At 43.1% G+C, this 20,966-nt stretch overlaps 1 protein-coding gene across 2 annotated transcripts in view; it reads left to right on the top strand.

The window, feature by feature from the left end:
• OLFM2 (olfactomedin 2) overlaps nucleotides 1-20,966 on the top strand; it is a 517,336-nt gene that overhangs the window by 454,010 nt on the left and 42,360 nt on the right. For both annotated transcript variants that reach the window (XM_069767046.1, XM_069767045.1), the window contains exon 5: nucleotides 6,418-6,524. In XM_069767046.1, the coding sequence (XP_069623147.1) occupies nucleotides 6,418-6,524 (107 nt within the window). The remainder of the gene's footprint in view (nucleotides 1-6,417; nucleotides 6,525-20,966) is intronic.

Here is a 20,966-nt window from a genome sequence, read left to right as displayed (position 1 = left end):
ATTATTTTATCATCTCCCTGGAAGGAAATGATTGCCTCCAAAGTCAGCTTTAAATTAAGTTGTCTTCTGCTGGACCTTTGGGTAAGTCATTGTGTCCATGGAGGATCCTCTTGTACTCTAATAGGTCATTCTGACCCTGGATATTGGGCTAAAAGTGATACCCAGCCACCAGCTATCCTCAACTTAGCAAACCCTTGTCACTCTTGTGTTGGCACTTTCACTGCTAGTATCTGTTTTTACTGGTCCATAAGTGAAATATCAACACAATATGTGACTAATGAATTTAATCTTTGGCTGAAGCAAACAAGAAACGGTGGCCAGCTCACCTGCAGACAAGATCCAATATGCACAAGTCCTCGTAGTATAGCAAATTCATAATGTAAAGATGGAAAAAATCCAGAAAAATTGATTTTTTAAAAATATTTAATGAATATGCCAAAAATCCTTTATAAAAATTGCTCCATCACTATTTAAAAAGTGGGCATGGTTCAGATGTAGCCTTTACTCATTCTCTGGCTACAGCCGTCACCTGTATGATAGAAACAAGTCAACAGTTCAGCTGGTAATTGGGTGCAGCGGTCACATTTTGTTTTGACATTGTTAGGGCTAGCGGAACGCACCAAATATTAAGACAGATAGAGTATGGTGCATTCGCAGCCCGGGGTCCACCATGCAGAGATGGAACCTGGTGCCAAGTAACGACGGACTATATGGCGGTACTCATAAGTATACACACGTGGGTTAAAGTTCACCCAACGTGAAGGAAGCGATCCTGTTGCGTCACAGGACCACGGTACCGCACATAGAGCGCGAGCAAGTAGTCAGCGAACTCAACCCCAACTAGGATTGAAGTCCGATTAGACCCTTGCTGGCATAACACCGCAACTGGGTGTGTAAAGAAACTAAATAACGATTTTAAGGCACAAGAGTGCATGCGGTGCCGCACTGACGAACGCCACTAACCACCCAGGCTTGGGTAAGGAAAGCACAGAGGAAGTGCACGGCGCCGTACTGGCGGTCACAGCAACTGGACGCTGTAATGTGTGATTCGTGCTGTAGGCTAAGTCGGGCGCTAGATAGCAACCATACACCTTCCGCGAACAGACATTCAATAGGGTAGGGGTATCCAAGGACGACTTGCACTCACAACATACACACATTAACAATTGTACACTAGCGCATGGCCGTGCGGTCATGCGCAGTTTATATAGTTGCAGCACAGGAAGTGGCCACAGAAACTTTGCCCTTCCAAGACCTGCCAAGAGGACCAATGGAATGTGCTGCAGAGCCTGAGCACATGACCCTCGATCTCCAACGGGAGATCTTGCCCTGGGCATGCTCAGTGTGTGCAGACAAGGACTTAGTCCCAGAGAAGTCCGCTCGCTGCTGACCAGCACTGACTTTAATGGCAGAAGCTGAAGAAGCAGCAGTAACTCTCTGTACAGCGTGAGACTGAGCAAGACGCTGGGACCGACGTCCCTGCTGAGCAGACTCCACTGCGGCTGGATAAGAATGGGAGACCGCAGCGGAGATGGCTCGAGATTCCCCCTGTGCAGAAGCGGGAACTCGAGACCTAACAGACGTGGTCTCACTTGACCTTCATTGGTCCAGTAAAGCCTTGACATGGCTTCACTGGACCTGGAAGAGTATAGTTCATCTGACATGGAGGAACCATTTATAGGGAAACGACATGCACTCTGATAAAAAAAAGACAGGTGCAGGCTGAACCTGGAGTGAATCCAGTTAAATCCTAACAGTTACATCACCACAGGCATCTCCACGCTCCGAACCTGCAGCTCTCACTGGGACCATGCTCCCTCCTCATGCTCTGCCGGACTCTTGTATACAGTACCAACAGCTCTCTCTAGGAGCCCCTACAAAAAAAATTTTTTCTACTGCGGTGCCTTCTCCCTGTAATTAACTCTACTTTAAGCGAGGTTTGATATAGACCCACTACGGGTTCGAAATGCTACCTCGACACTCTAATGTTACTGTGGTGACCTCAATAAATTTCATCTATGTTATGCATCTGAAAACCCATATCTTGAGTTCGGCTGTTCCTTCAACCTTATGGAGGAACCATTGGCATGGGAGTACTAGTGAACTGGAAACCTGATTATTACTATTTTATTTTGAAGCTGTCTTTAAAAATGTTTAGGTGACTGGACAACTCCTTAACTTCAGTCATGTTTTTAGTCGACCTTACCACTCCATCCTCGAAACATGTCTCCCAATCCCAACCAGCCTCTGTTTTTTCTGGTCCAGTAATGCAATGTCTACACAATCTGTGAGTTCTTCATCAAATTACTGACCACATCGGTTACCTGGATGGTGGCAAGACATTACTACTAAAGGCAGTGATTGATTACACTGGTCACATATGTCAAAGCAGCATCAATGGAATTGGGAAAAAAGACTTGTTGGGTCCAAGGAAATGTTGGAATAGAAGTAACAGGGAATTGGTAAGATGTATAGGTTGCTTTAGGTGTCTGGACAATTCCTTTAATTACAGTCACGGGTTGTATGTGGGATAAATTCTTGAAAGAAGTCAAATATTCACTAGCAAAACACAGACGTGATGCACTCTACCCTTTCAGTGTCAAGCTAACAATTTTAGATTCCGTGTTAAACAGATTTTGTCGAGCCGTTGTTCATACCCATTAGACCATTTTAAATTCACATTGACTGATTGTTACTTTCTAAAATAAAAAGCCCAGGTCAAGCTCCACAAAAACCCTTTTTTTAGCAAGCAATTCAGAGAAACATCAAATATTAATATGATAAAAGTAGATTATTTTTTTATGCGCTACCCAGCTGGAAATAAACCCACTAGAGCAAGGTCTGAGTTAATTGGAAGGCAGAAACTCAAATAATATGATTTGAACATTGGAGCATTTAAAAACTAGCATAATAATTGGTTTTATATATGAGACCATTCCAAGGGTCATGGGTTATTGTTGACTGTGGCGGGTCGAGAAAGACCATTAGTCACTTATAAAGCACCACTATTTTTTTAGGGCTTGGAAATATAAAATGCATAAAGTAATAGCCCAGTAGATGGGACTATAACTGGTTATTGCTAAGGTGTTGATGCCGAGTGCAGGAAATTACTTTAAGTACTCAAGGGTATTGTATAATTAAATTCCTGTGAACATATTTTCATAAACCATGTATTCACATGTTGGTGCTTGAAGTTCTAATTTCAACATTTCACTGTTCATTAGGAAGATAGACTGTCTATGTTTTTGAGATATAGGACATAGACTCTGTTAGTTCCTCAATCTTGTAGGCATGTAGTCTCAAGGAAAGCTGGCTGAGTCACTGAAGAATAAAACATGGAGGAGATTTATTTAAACTATCAGAAAAGAAAAGGTTTCCAGTTAGCCATTGCAACTGATTAAATGACAGCTCTCATTTCTCCTAGGCATCCTACCTCTTTGACTTTGACTCTCCTTTGGTGCACCCTCTACAGCTATGCATCTGTATACTGATGATATAGTCACCAAGGGCTCCATATACAAATATGTACAAGATCATGGATTTGTCCAACAGTAAATATTCTCAGTACATCACACCAAAGAGCCATATTTGTAAGCTAAGGTATCATGCATAAATTTTAAGTCTACGGGCATGGTTTTGTGGAGGGCCACAATATGGTGTTTGTAGGTTCAATTAGTGCTCTATTGTACCTTTGCATGCCTATAGTTTCACAAAAAAATTGTGGCATCTCCCAACTGATGTTGTATAACAGGACTCTTATCTGAAACCTTGCACCTAGAGTAGCTTAACCCTGTAATATGGCATCTGTTGGAGCAGCAGATGGCAGCATTCAGCACCCTTGGCTTCATAGTAAAGTGCTGTGCTCCATGTAGCCCCCTGTAATGATAATTTCTACAAATAATTAATTTCTCCATAGAGAGAGACCAGCAGACCTTGTATAATAGTTATAGGGTGTTAGGGCTAGCGGAACGCACCAAATAATTAGAGAAAAGAAATAAGGTGCGTTCGCAGCCTGGGGTCCACCGTGCAGAGATGGTACCTGTTGCTAAGCAATGACGGACTATATGGCGGTACAATGAGACACACGGGTTAGCTTCACCCTGTGTGAAAGAAGCGAACCCTGTTGCGTCACAGGGCTGCAGTACCGCACGCAACAAAACTAATAATTAAATAGCACAACAGTGCGAGCTCTGCCGTACTGGCGGATGCCAATAACCACCCAAACTTGGGCTAAAGAAGTGCTCTAATAGCGCATTGCGCTGCACTGGCGGTCACAGCAGTAGACGCTGTTTCGTGTGTTAAAGCTGTGAGTTCAGCCGGGCGCTAGATTGCAGCCATATACCTTACACGAACAGTCATACACAAGGGATGGGTTTTTTAAGGAACGACTTGCACTCATCAACACACACACGATTACAAACGTATACTTGCGCATGGCCGTGCGGCCATGCAAATCTTTTATAGCTGCAGCATGTACAGGACCTTACCAGAAGGACCAATGGGAGGCTGCCACAGAAGTTGAGCACCTTCAGGACCTTCCTGGAGGACCAATGGGATCTGCTGCAGTATCTGAGCATGTGACCCTCAATCTCCAATGGGAGATCTTGTCCTGGGCATGCTCAGAAGGGGAAAAGCAGGATTTAGTCCCAAAAGTGTCTGCTCGCCGCTGCCCAGTACTGGCTTCAATGGCAGAAGCAGGAAAAGCAGCAGTAACCCTTTGAACAGAGTGAGACTGAGCAAGACGCTGGGACCGACGTCTCTGCTGAGCAGGCTCCACTGCGGCTGATGCAGAATGAGAGACCGCAGCAGACATGGTTCGAGATTCCCCCTGTGCAGCGGTGGGACCTCGACTCCTAACATAGGGGTTCTGTGACAATTAATTCGATATTTAAAGAACCTAATACACTAATATATATATTTTGACATTTTTAGTTGCTTTGAGGGTAGGGTCACACAACCATTTCTCCACAAGAAAATCAGTCCAATTATACTAATTACACTTTGATCACACTCGGTTCACAGTTTGATTAAAGTTTGATCGCAGTGTGATCTGATTTTCTTGGCTGTCGAGAAAATTGGAAAAAAAATCTCCGCATTCCCTATTCTGTAAGTCCTTGAAAATTAGACCACACTCGGATTTTATCCGAGTGCAGTTCAATTTTTGTAACAGACGCATTGATTTGCATGGCCGAGTTCAATCCGATTTATGGATGCAAATCATGCAGGCTGTGATTTTTTTTCTTCAGACAAGCTGTGTTTGAGGAAAAAATTGGATATGTGCGCTGTCCCATAGAATAACATTGGTCCAAGTGCGATCCGATGTTTTGTTGGTTTGTACTCGGTCCCAAAATACGGTTGTCTGCAAGAGCCCTTAGAGTAAGGAAAGAATGTCTACAGATGGGCCAAATCTCGTAGGGTGTGGTAATTCTCAAGAGTATACATTGAAACAAATACTTGTTGAGTGTGATTAAGCTGGGTGGGTACAGGATTGTCTTTAATTATTAGGCAGCTGTGTGCTCTGATATCTTCTATTATGGAAGAAACACTAACATTTATGCATGGTATGACTACATTCATAAAGGGTATAAATAAACAGATGCTTCAGATTTTCTTTGGAGAGATTTGGAAAAATCATGCCTGTGTGTTTCTTTGATTCTCACCGGTGCCATAAAATGAATCCCGGAAACTTTTAGGTTGGAGTTAGAGCCTATTCCTTACATTTTCCCCAGCAATACTATGGTGATTCTTGTCGTTGACATTCATGTAAAAAGAAGGGTGGTAGGAAGAAGAGCATTGCCAATGCCAGCTACAGCGCCTAAATTACCAATCACATAATTTCTCTAGAGTCAACCCAAGATCCTCTAGATACAACTGCCTATTCCATCTTCATGCCTTAAGGTTTAAGGAGAGATATCTTCTTGCTCCTGGAACATTTTTTTTAACAAAGGAATAGTCTTCTAGTTTCAACAATCATCGATCACTTTGCCGAGACAGAAGTGTTATGTTACAGAAGAATGGGGCCATCCTTCTGATTCTGAGGAGTCAATTTCATAATCTCGGTGGGAATATCACACTATCTTACTAATAAAGTTATTGTGTTTCTAAACTGATATTTTGATATACATGATCACCTATTGGTCTAAGGGACTGAGACATTTCTCTAATACTGGCCACTCACATGGGTGTAGCACCAATTGGTGATGGTTGGATAGGGAAGCATAATGAGTGAACCCCTACAAAGACTATGGGAGAAAGAATTATGCAACCAAAAGATATTTTATGAAATGCAAAGAGTAGACTATAAAGTGTTAAAAAGAATAGACCAGTAACCACTTTCCTCATATTGTCTAGAACTGTAAGAGCTCATTTTATAAGGTTACTCATTCCTATTGCTTTTATATCCCTTTGCAATTTCAGGTTGTGGCAAACTCACAGGCGTCAGTAACCCAATCACGATACGTGCCTCGGGGTCTAGGTTTGGGTCGTGGATGACGGATACTATGGCTCCCAGTTCAGATAATAGGGTGAGTCATTAATACATGCTTTAGAGCTAAATGTGTTATTTTAACTGCATTTCTCTAATCTTTTGGCTTTAGAAAGCCAAGGGCTACGAAACTAACTGCAACATAAGAATCAAGTAACGAGGAGTTATGGTTGTTCATGATGAAAGTTGCCTTCTAAGAAGGGAATGAAGTCTACTAAGTACAAAACATTAGGCTATTATGTTGTCTGAGAGTGAAATTACAGCCCTTGTAACTTATTGCATGTGTACTTCTGTTCACTGTGCAATGTGTAATGTTGAAATAAGTTGTAGTAGCTTTTTATCCTGCTATTTTTCTCCTTTATTGGCATCAAAACAGCAGTAGTACTTCACATCATGTAATAATTTGTTGGGTACTATGCTATACTGGCCTTCGGAGAAAATTTCTTTAGATAGATGTACTTGGATTGGGAATATTGAGAAAAACTGTGTTGGATAATAATTTGTGTTACGAAGGAATTGTTGAAAGGGTCGTAAACAGATATTTAAATATTCATAGTTTTTACCAGCTTGACAACCAGCAATTTTAACTTTTTGGCCCGTGTGGGAAGCTCCTTTCCAATCCATAGTGGAGAGCTACTATACACAAAAAAAACATGAACCATGTAGAATTGGGTGAGTAGAATCCAAACTGAAGCTGGACAGGTGATATGTTCTCTCAAATTTGGAAGTTAAAGGGGTATTTGTATCTCTACACGTCCATTCAAAATGATGTAAATGTCTAAAGGTGCGGCTCTCTCCTCCCTTGTTAATAAATAGGTGGTCTTACATGCCATATGATATCAATAAAAGTCTAGATAGAAGTGATATGAACAGAAGTCAAAGTGGCAGAGATTTGAATTCACGTTTTGATAGATGTGATCAAAGTCGTATTGGATAGTTATAAATGTATAACATAATCTCTCCATTTGCTTAATGGGATATAATGATGTATGAAGGTCAAAGTATGAAATCTACGAGATTCTAAGAACATTACAATAAAAACAGAAATGGGATTTGATCCTCTGTACAGAAATAGTAGGACTGAGGGAGAAAAGAAGTGAGATAGGTGCAGTGTGGAAAACAAATTTTTGCTGAATAAGAACATCAGTGATAGGCCCACCTTACATATGATGGTCACAGTATCACTGAAGACTTCTACAAATAGCAGATCTGTAAGCCAACATTGTCTTACGAGATGTGCGTCCAATGGGTAACCTTACAACTGTCTGGGACTCTTCAGTGTGTAGTGACAACTTTTTATTGGCACTGCTCAGGTAGACTCATGTCTAGAAATAGAAGTTCCCACCATGTATAACCTTCGTGTAGACTTTAATGAGGAACAAAACTTGTTTTGGCTCTATTGTCTAAGCCTTCAGCCAATATGTTAAAGAGATTGGCCACTACTTTTTTTATTGATAGCCTATCCTTGGATACGCCATAAATATTTGCTAATGGGGTGTGCCAGCAGGCACCAATCAGCTGCTACAGGTAACAGACGGAAGTTCTCAGATGTTGCTGAAACCCATCAGATTTGTGAAAAGATTATCATGATCATGGCTGGTTACTATAGATCCATCCCCTATCCTTTGAATAGGCTGTCACACTCCTGCCAATCAGACATTTATGGTTTATTCTAAGAATAGGTCATCAATAAAAAAGTAGGGTCCAAACTCATTAAGACCTGATGAAGGCTCATACACTACACAATTTAGTTTTCAATAAGCATATCCACTTCACATGAATAATATACTTGATTGACAATCTATTTTAGAACATGGGTTCACTGAAGCAGCATCAATAAAAGTTGTCACTATGTGCAGAAGAAAATCGTCTAATAGACTGAATAAGATTATGTTTGCTTTTCGTCAGTTCCAACATCACTAATAGTTAGCAGAGATTTTTATTCAGTTGTGTTAACTACCCAATCCTTTAAATCTAATAAAGTTAACTTATTTCAGAACAATCTATTTGGTCATTTTATTTTCATTCATCATCATTTTACATCAACAAATTACAGTATCAACAGCTTACAGTGGGGAAAATAAGTATTTGATAGACTGTCGATTTTGTAAGTTTTCTCACTTACAAGGACTATTCTGAAAAAGGTCAGAAACTAGCCCAGATCTTCATTGGAGGATCTGGTAAGTGACCTGAAGAGAGCTGGGACCATAGTCTCAAACATTACTGCTAGCAACACACTACGCCGTCATGGATTAAAGTCTTGCAGGGAACGCAAGATCATTCTGCTCAGGTCAGCACTTGTCCAGGCCTGTTTGAAGTTCACCAATCACCATATGGATGATCCTGAGGAGGATTGGGAAAAGGTTGTGTGGTCAGATGAGACCAAAATATAACTTTTTGGTATCAACTCCATAGAACACCATCCCAACCATGAAGCATGGTGGGAGAATATTAAACTTTGGAGGTGCTTTTCTGCAAAGGGGACATGACGACTGCACCTTATTGAAGGGATGATGGATGGGGTCATGTATCGCAAAATTTTTACTCACAACTTCCTTCCTCCAGTAAGAGCATTGAAGATGTGTCATCATGGCTGGATCTTTGAGCATGACAATGACCCAAAACACACAGCCAGGGCAACTAAGGAGTGGCACCGTAAGAAGCATTTCAATGTCCTGGAGTCTCCAGACCTGGATCCAAAAGAAAATCTTTGGAGGGAGCTGAAACTCAATGTTGCCCAGTGACAGCCCCGAAACCTGAAAGATCTCGAGAAGATCTGTATGGAGGAGTGGGCCAAAATTCCTTCTGCAGTGTGTGCAAACTTGTTGAAGGACTAAAGGAAACATCTGACCTCTGTAATTGTAAACAAAGGTTTCTGTAGCAAATATTAAGTTCTGTTTTTTTATTGTATCAAATACTTATTTCATGCAATAAAATGCAAATTAATTACGTAAAAGTAATAGAATGTTGGCTTTTTTTTAAGATTCTGTCTCACAGTTGAAGTGTACCTAAGATAAATATTACAGACCTCTCCATTCTTTGTAGGTGGGAAAAGTTTCAAAATCGGCAGCGTATCAAATACTTATTTTCCCCGCTGTATGTTCTTTTTCTGTTTACTTTGACATTAAGTAAATGCTTTTGGTCAGTTCTTACTTCTTGCTCAATTATCTTCTTGATCTTTGTAGCTTTGAATTTATACTGTATATTTGTTTGGTCAGACTGACATATTTATGAAACTCCATACAATGGTTCATTACCATATAAGTACTGTACATCGTAAACACATGATGGTGACCTTCAATCACTTGGCCCATTTTCAGGCTAAGAGTTTCAAACTAGGGTTGAGTGAAACGGGTCGGCCACATTCAGAAGTCGCTGACTTTTGGCAAAGTCGGGTTTCATGAAACCCGACCCGACCCCTGTGTGGGGTCGGCCATGAGGTCGGCGATCTTCTGATCTGGAATCGGAATTCCGATACCGAGTTCCGATATGTTTAAGACATCAGGAATCGGTATCGGAATTCATATTTAAGTCTTAAATAAAGAATAAAAAAAAAAATATTGATATACTCACCCTCGGACGCGCCCTGGTTCTCACCGGCAGCCTTCCTTCCTAAGAATGAGCGCCTGAAGGGCCTTCGATGACGTCGCGGCTTGTGATTGGTCGCGAGAGCGGTCACATGGGCGGTCACGAGACCATTCACAAGCCGCGACGTCATCTAAGGTCCTTCAGATGCTAATTCTTATGAAGGAAGTGTCCGAGGGTGCGTCCGAGGGTGAGTATATATAGGAATATACTCACCCTCGGACGCACCCTGGTTCTAACCCGCAGCCTTCCTTCCTAAGAATCAGCACCTGAAGGACCTTAGATGACTTCGCGGCTTGTGATTGGTCGCATGACGCCCATGTGACTGCTCACGCGACCAATCACAAGCCGCGACGTCATCGAAGGTCCTTCAGGCGCTCATTCTTAGGAAGGAAGGCTGCCGGTGAGAACCAGGGCACGTCCGAGGGTAAGTATATCAATATTTTTTATTTTGATTCTTTATTTTACACTTAAATATGGATCCCAGGGCCTGAAGGAGAGTTTCGTGTTTTGGCCGACCCCGACCCCGACTTTTCTATAGGATCGGCCGATTTCACTCGACCCGACTTTTGAAAAAGTCGGGTTTCGTGAAACTCGAACCGACCCTATAAAAAGAAAAGTCGCTCAACCCTATTTCAAACAGCTAATACACTTAAATTGCTTGTTTCTCTGCGATATTGCAAAAATTAAAACATTAAGATTTTTGGGGACTAAATTTTCAAATTGACTTGAATTGTTATCTGACTTGCAAATGCCCTTTGTTCAGTACAAGTTGTTACGTCTATTAATTAACTGTTGCTATTTTTATTTTTTGAAGCATTGCCCAAAATGATATCCTTTTATTTCAAATCCAACCTATTTAAAGAAATCTCCTCCAAAAATTCAACAGACTGGGTAGGAAAGACAAGAAATATTAAATGTTTTTTTTTTTAACTAACGCAAGTGATGTCTCATTTAGAACAAAATGGCCTTGGTTTTGTTTAGTTTTTCCTTATTTCTCAAGATTTGTAAAAGAGAAGAGCAGCATGACTAGTTCTTTAAGCTTACCTGGTAAGGTGAATCCTCTAAGCTTCAGATCCAGGTGGGCAAACGGACCCCGACCATTGGTGTGGCAAGCAGAACGGCACATGTGAAGCAAGGTCTTAGCACACTCAGGAATCTTGCGAGCAACAGGGCGCACACAGTGGAACGAAGCTGGAATGGAAGCAAGTTAAATCACATTGTGCGCAGAAGGTGGGGGACGCCAAACAAAAGTCTTAAGACTCAATCCTAAAACACAAGTGTTTGTCCTAATGGAACTTAAATAAGATTAGGGAGATTATGTCACTGAGCCTCACTGGGCAACCTGCAAAACTCGATGTGGAGTACAACAGAGGGCAGTGGACTAATGTGAAGGAAGCAGAGCCTGTGACACCCAGTACAGGTGCATTACACAAGTCTTGCTGAGTTAGTCCTGTTGCTTTGCTGATATGGCTAAAATATATGCATCAATAAAAGTGAGCTAGCTAGTAAAAAATAAACTATTGTGTAAAGTTCAGTGTTATGAAAAATGTAACTGTTAGGGATGGCGGATTGAGCTAACTAAAATAAATAATAAAGTGCAATCACAACCCGGGGTCCAACGTGCAGGAATGGAAAACTGCTGCTAGTGAACAATAACAGAGCACACGGTGAGCAATCACCTGTACACACTGGGTTAACAGCACTCAGTGTGAACAGGACACTGACTTCAAAACTCTGTTACTCCACAGTAAGGAACAGTACAAATGAGTACCAAGTGCTCTGTCCTGTTAAACGTCACAGGACAAGCAAGTGAACTGAACTCGCACACAGAAACAAAGCAGATGCTCTGCAACTGAGCTTTGTCAATCGCACACAGAAATGAAATAGATGCTGAGCATAATACCCTGACTAGGGTTGAGTTTGCTCTGAAACTCTACTGTGCTAAATGCACACACATGGGATAACAGATGCTAAGCCAAATGGCTAACTGCCCCCACTGATGCTAGCTGCCTGCCTACATATACAGTCCCAAAGCTTAGACAGATATACGACACTTGCAGACAGAGTGGAAGGGTCTTCACTCACATAGCCACACACAATTGATACTAGCATGCCCACGGGCACCATTGGAAGTCTTTTAAACCCCAAACTCCACCTCAAACACTCACACCCAGCCGGCCATGACACCGCCCGAGACCCAATCTGGAGCTGCCACATCACCAGAGCTGGAGACATCCGACTACCAGTAGGGAAACGCCACATCATGAACATGTTCAGTAAGGTGATTTCTGGACTTAGTCACCAGAGTGTCAGGTCGCCGCTGCCTATCGCTGGTTACCATAGGCTTGGCTGGAGAGACAGCAGTAACCAAACATGACCCCCCCCCCTTAACATCCCCTCCCTGGTGACGTTTGCCAGGCTTGAAAGTTGCCACAATCTGGGAGGCATGGATGTGCTATTGCTCATCAGCCGAAGCTTTTTTTTGCTCCAATCACACAGTGGCTCTATTAGTACAGAAGAGACCACCCCTTTTACAGATATGTGCCCCAGAGAGACCCGCCGTCTGAAGCTCAGATGGTATATAGATCTCGCCCAGGGGTACCTGGACCTTAAGACACAGACTCTCACAAAAACTGCCCCCTTTCTGTATGCTCCCCTTTGCCTAATCAATCTGAGGAGAATGGAGGCGCAGCCAATGCATCCCCAGAAGTACCTCATCCATGCCCTCAGGGATAATGAGAAAAGAGACTATTTCCTGATGTTTTGGAGACATAGTGAGAATAATAGGTATAATCTGATGGGAAATTGGGGTTGGTAAAACAGACACATTAGCTACACGAATGGACATCGGCTTAGGAAGCTTCGCTAATGGGATTGCGTGCCGTTGGGCAAAGGAAGCAGACATGAAATTGCCCTCAGCCCCGAAGTCCATGCAAGCTACAGCATAGAGAGTAATTGACCCAAATGTTAAAGAGACCCCAAAGGCCAATTTGGAAGTCACACCTACTGGTACTATTGAGCCTCTCCCTAAAGCCACTAGATGCTGTGACTCCTTCTGATGCTTGAGACATTTATTGGAAAAATGGGCAGTTTGCCTGCAGTCAAAACAAATTAGTTGTGGATGTTCAGAGCAGGTGATTGACTCTGCTTGAGAGACATCCATAGGCTCCTCAGGTTCATCAACCCGAGTTGGGGGATTCATGGGATTGGCAAGTTTTGGAGCCCAGACGTACTATGAGCTCACTCCAATCCCCTCTCGGCATGCCGAAGATCTATGCGAGAGGACACGGATATAATTCCTCCAGAGTAGTGGGAATCTCCCTAGTTGCCAAAGCATCCCTGATATGATCTGCTAAACCCCTCCAAAGTTAGGTATCCGGACCTTATCAGGCTACTCCAACTCAGAAGCCAGAGTGCGAAACTGAATGGCAAACTGACTAATCAAGGACGAACCCTGAGTTAATGCCAGAAGTTGGGTGTGGTATCATGGGTTACTTGTGGCCCCAAAAAGACCTCTTTCAGGACACGCAAAAAAAGAGAGGTGCTCAAGACCACCTGGTCCTTACGCTCCCACAGCGGTGTAGCCCACTCCAACGCTCTGTCCGTAAACAGAGACACCACAAATCTCACTTTAGCTTGCTCAGAAGTGAAACGTGAGGCCAGTAACTTCATCTGAGCACTGGTTTACGAATCCCCTGCAAGCCTTGCTGACTCTATAGAATTTATCGGGAAGTTGGAAATATGAAAGAGACAGAACAGGAGCCACAGCAGAAGTCGCCCGCTCAAGCTTGGATGCTGGATGTACCGCTAAAGACGCTGCTCGTCTGCCATTACTAGCCAGACCCTGGTGCTAGTATACTGTTAGGGATGGCAGATTGCGCTAAATAAAATAAATAATAAAGCGCAATTGTAACTCGGGGTCCACCATGCAGGAATGAAAAACTGCTGCTAAATGAAACAGATGCTGAGCATAATAGCCTGATAAGGGTTGAGCTTGCTCTGAAACTCTACTGTGGCAGACATATGACACTTGCAGATAGAGTGGAAGGGTCTTCACTCACATAGCCACACACAAATGATATTTGCCCACGGGTGCAATTGGAAGTCTTTTAAATCCAAAGCTCCACCCCAAACACTCACGCCCAGCCGGCCATGACATCGCCCGAGGGCCAATCCGGAGCTGCCACATCACCAGAGCCGGAGATGTCCGACCATCAGTAGGAAGATGTCACATCATGGACATGCTCAGTAAGGTAACTTCTGGACTTAGACTCCAGAATGTCAGGTTGCCGCTCCCTATCGCTGGTTACCATAGGCTTGGCTGGAGAGCCAGCAATAACCAAAGAACACCACGAGCCTGAGCAAGATGCTGGGACCGATGTCTATGCTTAGCAGCACCTGCAGCTGCGGAACCTGAATGGGAGACCGCAGAGGCACATAAGGCTTGGGATCTATCCCATGCAGCAGGAGAATCCCATTGCCTACCAGTAACTAACAGCATAAAATGTTAGAGAATTAAAAATAAACTTAACTCAACTAATTATTCACCATCACTTGAGCACAGATGCTTTGATACTCTCCACTGGTCTTCATTTACTTCCTTACACTATAACAATATCATATCCTTACATATGACCATTGTATTAAATCACTGCCCAATGAGGTAAATCATTGGCTGCAGCAGTCACTTATGGGGTCAACCAGTGTGTTGGTGTTGATGGGAGATGGATCAGCTGAGTTTTGACTAAAGACATATTTATCACTAGTTTTAAGGGTTATCCGTATCAATTTGACACCTTTCTTCCACGGTGTTTCAAGACTTGGAAAGAATTAACAAAGAAATCTTGAAAGTTTACTTACTTTTTAAAGTTATTTAAAATTTATTATTCACTTCAGTGGTTGTATGAAGGGGAAGAGAAAATATCTTATTATTTTGGAATTAAAAATAAATACATTCTGCAGGCGATTTGCTTTTTTGCCTTTTCGTTTTTTTCCTCTCCTTTTTGAAATAGCCGTAACATTTTATTTTTGCACTATCATAGACATATGAGAGCTTGATGTTTGCGGGGCAATATGTAGTTTTGAATTACATCATTATTTTTTCCATGTATAGTAAAGGAAAAATGCAAAGAAAATAACAAATGCGATGAAATAGCAAAAACAATGCAACTCTGCCTTTGATTTTTTTAATTTTACTGGCGTTTATTATACTGTAAAATTAACACGATTAAGTGATTGTCCAGGTCAGTACAATTATGGGAATACCAAATATGTATATTTTAAAACAATATTTTATTTGCTTAAAAAAATCAGAATTTTGTAAGAAAAAAATGGCTCCCTGCGATCATGTTGCGGGGGTGCCTAATGGGTACACTGCCTATAGTAATATCTGGGCTGGATTGTGGCACTTAAATGCCACTGTAAATAACAGCAGCAATTCATGGCAATGCAGGCAGTGTAATATAGGTGGCATCTGCCCCTCTGGACCAGGCTTTGTTTCTGAGCCTGCTATAAATTCTCTGACACTATACATGACGTAATGATATGTCATGGAGCATAAACGTGTTAAAGGCATTTTTCAGGCTCTGCATATAGATGAACTGGCTAAGGATAGGTCATGTTTTTGAGATTGGTGGGTGTCTAGCATGTGGCACCTCCACTAATCAGTTGTTTTTATCTCTACACTGGCTGTATTTTCCAGTCACTGTGTGTTGGCTATTTTTGGACACTTCATTTCAATTTCTATTGAAGTGAATAAGAGTTGAGCTACAATTCCCTGGAGCTGCCTCTAGTCACAGAAAATGAAGCTGTTGTTAGGGCTAGTGGAACGCACCAAATAACTATAAGGATGGTATAAGGTGCGTTTGCAGTCCGGGGTCTAAAGCAAATTTTTGTGGCCGACATACACTTGGAAGGGAAAATGAGCCCCCCCCCAGGAGGTGTCTCCACTCCGAGAAGGCCAACTTCATAGCTAGCAACTCCCTGTCCCCGATGGAATAATTCATTTCCGCTGGTGTGAAAGTCTTGGAGAAAAAGAAGCAAGGATGCTTCCAACCTTGAGCATTATTTTGGAAGAGGACTGCACCAGCACCGATGGATGAGGCATCCACCTCCATTATAAATGATTTATCTACATCGGGGCAATGTTGGATGGGAGCGCTAGCAAAATGAGACTTAATAGAGAGGATGGTCTTGAAGACCTCCACCGACCACAATTAGGGATTTGCTGCCTTCTTGGTGAGGGCTCATGGATGCGAATCAGGTTGTAAGCACCTCGCAGATCAAGCTTAAATACCCTCGCTCCCCGCAACCTATCGAATAGCTCAGATATCAGAGGCAGAGGGTATTTGTTCTTAACGGTGATTGCGTTAAGACCCCTGCAATCTATGCATGGACGTAGTTCTTCGTTCTTCTTCTGCATGAAGAAGAACCCCGCCCCTGCAGGTGACACTGACTTCCTAATGAATCCTCTTGCCAGATCTCCTGAATGTATTGGGTCATCGCCTAAAACTCCGGGAGAGATAGGGGATAGACTAGACCCAAGTGAGGCTCTGCACCAGGCAAGAGGTCAATAGGACAGTCATAGGGGCAGTGGGGTGGAAGGGTCTCCGCAGCCCTCTTGGAGAACACGTCCGTATAGGGCCAATAGTGCTTGGGGAGAGAAGAAAGATCTGCGGGTACTTCAGTAGTAGCAACCTGAATGCAGTCCCTCAGACATCTACCCTCACAAGATTCACTCCATCCCAGAATTCTCCCAGAGGACCACTCTGTATTAGGAGAGTGGTAGCGTAGCCATGGTATCCCTAACAGAACCTCATCAATTCCCTCGGGAATGACCAGCAGGGAGATAATCTCCTGATGTGATGGAGACATGGATAAAGTAAATGGGATGGTCTGGTGTGTTATTTGTGAGGGCAGAGTCGACCCATTCACCATGCGTGGCATTGGGCAAAGGCAGAGGACATAAAATTCCCCTCCACCCTGGAATCCACACACAGCTCGACTGTAAGAGTGGACAGTTTGGAGGAAAACGTTACGGTGTCTAGTGTACCTCCTCCTACATCCACTAGACCCTGACGTTTTCCCGACCGCTGGGAACATCTGGAGGCAAAATGTCCTGGCCGCTGGCAGACATGACAGTCCTTGAGTGCATGAGCGATCCGAGACTTAGATCCCGCTCTTGACACCTCCATGGCCTCATGTGGCTCGGATGCCTGGACCAGAGATTCAAGAGGTATGGTGAAGGTAGGAGCCAGCCGAAACCTTTGCCTACATTGGGCTCATTCCAACCTTCGCTCGTTAAAACGAAGGTCGATGTGAGTTGATAAAGCTATTAACTCCTCCAGTGTGGCGGGAATCTCCCTAGTGGCCAAAGCATCCTTCACATTGTCAGCCAGCCCCTTCTAAAATAAAGGGATGACGGCTTTATCCGGCCACTCCTATTCAGATGCTAAAGTCCAGAAGTGGATGGAAAAATGGCTGACCAAGGATGAGCCCTGTGTCCTGTGTCAGTGCCAGCAGTTGGAGTGCCATATCATGGGTGTCTTGAGGTCCCAAAAAGACCTGTTTCAGTGTGCTCAGGAACTGCAGAGCACTCTGCACCATGATTGTCACGCTCCCACAGTGGTGTAGCCCATTCCAACGCCCTGTCCGACAAGAGAGATATTATGAATCCCACTTTGGCCCGCTCTGAGGGGAAATGTGCAGCCAAAAGCTCAAGATGTATCGCACACTGGTTTACGAACCCATGCATAACTTGCTATCGCCAGAGTACTTATCTGGCAGTGGGAGGCAGGATAAGGTCGGATCAGGGGTGGTAGTGGACAAACTATCTGCAGCCACGCTAGCAGCCTGAACAGCTAGTGCGGTAACATCCACAACCGAGGTTGTGCACTCAAGAACCGCCAACCTGCAATCCAGCTGCTGGATGTACCACTGCAGTCACTGTTCGTCCGCCATTACTAGCCAGACCCTGGCGCTAGTATAATGTTAGGGCTAGCGGAATGCACCAAATCATTATTAGGATGGTATAAGGTGGGGTCCATTGTGCAGAGATGGAACCTGCTGCTGAGTAATGATGGACGATATGGTGGTATAATGTGGATACACACATGGGATAGCTTCACCTGGTATGAAGCAAGCGAACGCTGTTGCGTCACAGGACTGTGGTACTGCACAAAGAGTGCAAGCAAAGAGTCACAGAACTCTGTCCCAAGACTCAGGAAAAGAGTTCCTCTACACCTCTAGCACTCAAAACCACTACTGGGGTGTCAAAGATTAACTGAAATAATAATTTTCTGCACAAGAGTGCATGCAGTGCCACTCTGGCAGATGCCACTAACTACCCAGACTTGGGTCAGGAAAGTGCTCTATTAGCGCACGGCTCCACACTGGCGGTCACTGCTATCAGACGCTGTATCGTGTGCTAGCTGTGCGGGATTGCACTGTCAGGCGCTAGGTAGCTTCCACCATTCGCGAACAGTAAACAACACTAGGGATGGGAATGATTCGGAGCTTTCATCCATCGACAGGCATACATCCACACACACAATAATACGTTTATACTAGCGCATGGACGTGTGGCCATGCGAACCTTTTATAGCGGAAGCTCTCCAGGATCTTCCTAGTGGTCCAATAGGAGCTGCTACAGGACCTGAGCATGTGACCCCCGACCTCCAAATAGAGGTTGTCCCTTGGGCATGCTCAGAAGAAGAAAAGCAGGACTTAGTCCCAGGGACGCCTGCTCACCGCTGATCAGTACTGGTTACAATGGCTGAGCCTGGAAGGACAGCAGTAACCAGCCGCACAGTATCAGCTTGAGCCCGATGCTGGGACCGATGTCTCTGCTGAGCAGGCTCCACTGCAGCTGGAGGAGAATGGGAGACTGCAGCGGAGATGGTTTGAGATTCCTCTTGTGCAGCGGCAGGAACTCGACACCTAACAGCTGTATTCTTCAGTTGACATCTGGCTACAGTACAGAGAAGAAAACTGCTGATTGGTGGGGGTGTTGGATTTCGTACCAAAACCAAGCATATGGTCTACCCTTGAATTGATCATCTATATCATAAGTCTGGGCATCTCTTTAATGGGGCATTTAGAGAACTTTTTATAGTCATTTTGGTGGAGCTACACTACCAACAACACTACCAAAAGCACAAAAAATATATTGCAAGATATATACTGTAAATATATTCATGTGTTGTGTAGCAAATGCTATTATTAATCCATCGCATTCAACTTTGGATATCATGATCCCCCATTACCACAGAAACCATGTGTTTTTTATTCCAACCACAATTTAAACTGTGCTTCATTTAGCAGTGAAAATACAGCAGAGGAAGAACATCCAAGCTGCTTTTACCTAATCTGTTTTATCCCCATGGAACAAGCCAAGCGCAGCTAATGAAATTAAAGGATTTAGAAGGCGCCTAAGTAGCATGACAGATAAAATGTCTCCATGAATATACCAACTGCTATAGCATGGATGAAATAAATTTACTGAAAAAAGTAACCTATGGGGGGCTCGATAATTCTCCACATACCTGAAACTGAGATCTAAGACACAATCGCATTCAGTAGGCGAAAGGCTGCCGCATTTTCAAAGTTCATGTCTACAAAGAGGTAAACTTAAAAAAAGGCTTGTGAACTTTCCGTTGGTAGAACTATAAAGAGTTTCGAAAGATAAACCATAGAAGATGCCACTCAGTGGTTGACTTGACAAACGGAAGTCGACAATGCTGTAAGAGTCAATCTCTATGTGAACCACTCCAGCTGTTTGTAAATTGTTAAAACTACAAAACATTATCTTTTATGTTCTTCTCGAATGTGCTGAAAGTTTTCGATAGGGAACAGTTGAGGCATTGTCATAATACACTGTTTGGAAACACAATTTACATTGTGTCTGAACTTAGTCCAAAAAAGTCCTGGTGGGCTTCCCATCGGCATCTGAACTATGGGCAAGCACGTCTTTTAAAGATTTTTCTCTGTATCTGGGGGGGAGAAGTTCACCGAGGTTCCGCGAGACTAGAAAAGAACTTGGTAGCTTATGAGGTTGCATATATAGAAGGAGGAGGTGTGTGGTTACATTTGTGAAGATGTGTTCTCTTGAAGATGATTGAACACAAAAGTACGGAGAGGAAACCAAGAGATTTATATTTTTGAAACTTCTCATCTGGAGATTTTCTAAAGTGATTTTTATAAAACGTATTTAAGTGGACATGGAGTGACGGATGCAGGTTTCAGCAATCTTTACAATACTTTTCAATATCTCACTGAATACAAGAAGAATTTCCAAAATTGTGACAAGGCTGAATTTATTAGAACATTTTAATTTTAACTCGTAACATGAAAGTAAGGTTAATAATATAACATTCATTGCAAAAATCTTCAGTTTTACTTAAATTAGTTGATGCAAAAAAAAGCACACCCCACATAAAAAACTACTACAGCTAGAATTTTTGTATGACCATCATGATTTTTAATCATGCACGAACTTTTCTAAGCATGGAACTATCAAGTTGGCAACATATTGTGACATGGAGCTTTTTCAATTCTTGAAGAATGACCCCTTTTAGAGCTTGGATGCTTGATGGAAAGTGATGATAACTTGTCTCTACACGATTCCCCATAGTTGTTCAGTTGTGTTCAGGTCAGGAGACACTTTGCCACTGAAGCACTTGCAGCGCCCCAGGGTCCTGGTCGTTGCAGTAATATCATTCTCCTCTAGGGGGGAGTGATATTACGTTTGAAGGCAATGAAGGAGATCTCTTTACCAGGTAACACCAACATACAACACATTTCATACTCCAGCCCACCAGGGGGAGCTATGCTCCAATTTATTAGGGCACTCTTCACAATTAGGTAAAACTGGTGGTCTGGATAGGAAGTCAGTCAG

The sequence above is a fragment of the Ranitomeya imitator genome, chromosome 4, assembly GCF_032444005.1.
Source record: "Ranitomeya imitator isolate aRanImi1 chromosome 4, aRanImi1.pri, whole genome shotgun sequence".
Taxonomy (NCBI): Eukaryota; Metazoa; Chordata; class Amphibia; order Anura; family Dendrobatidae; genus Ranitomeya; species Ranitomeya imitator.
The sequence above is the reverse complement of the archived record's forward strand: the minus strand, read 5'-3'. Positions and strand labels throughout refer to the sequence as shown.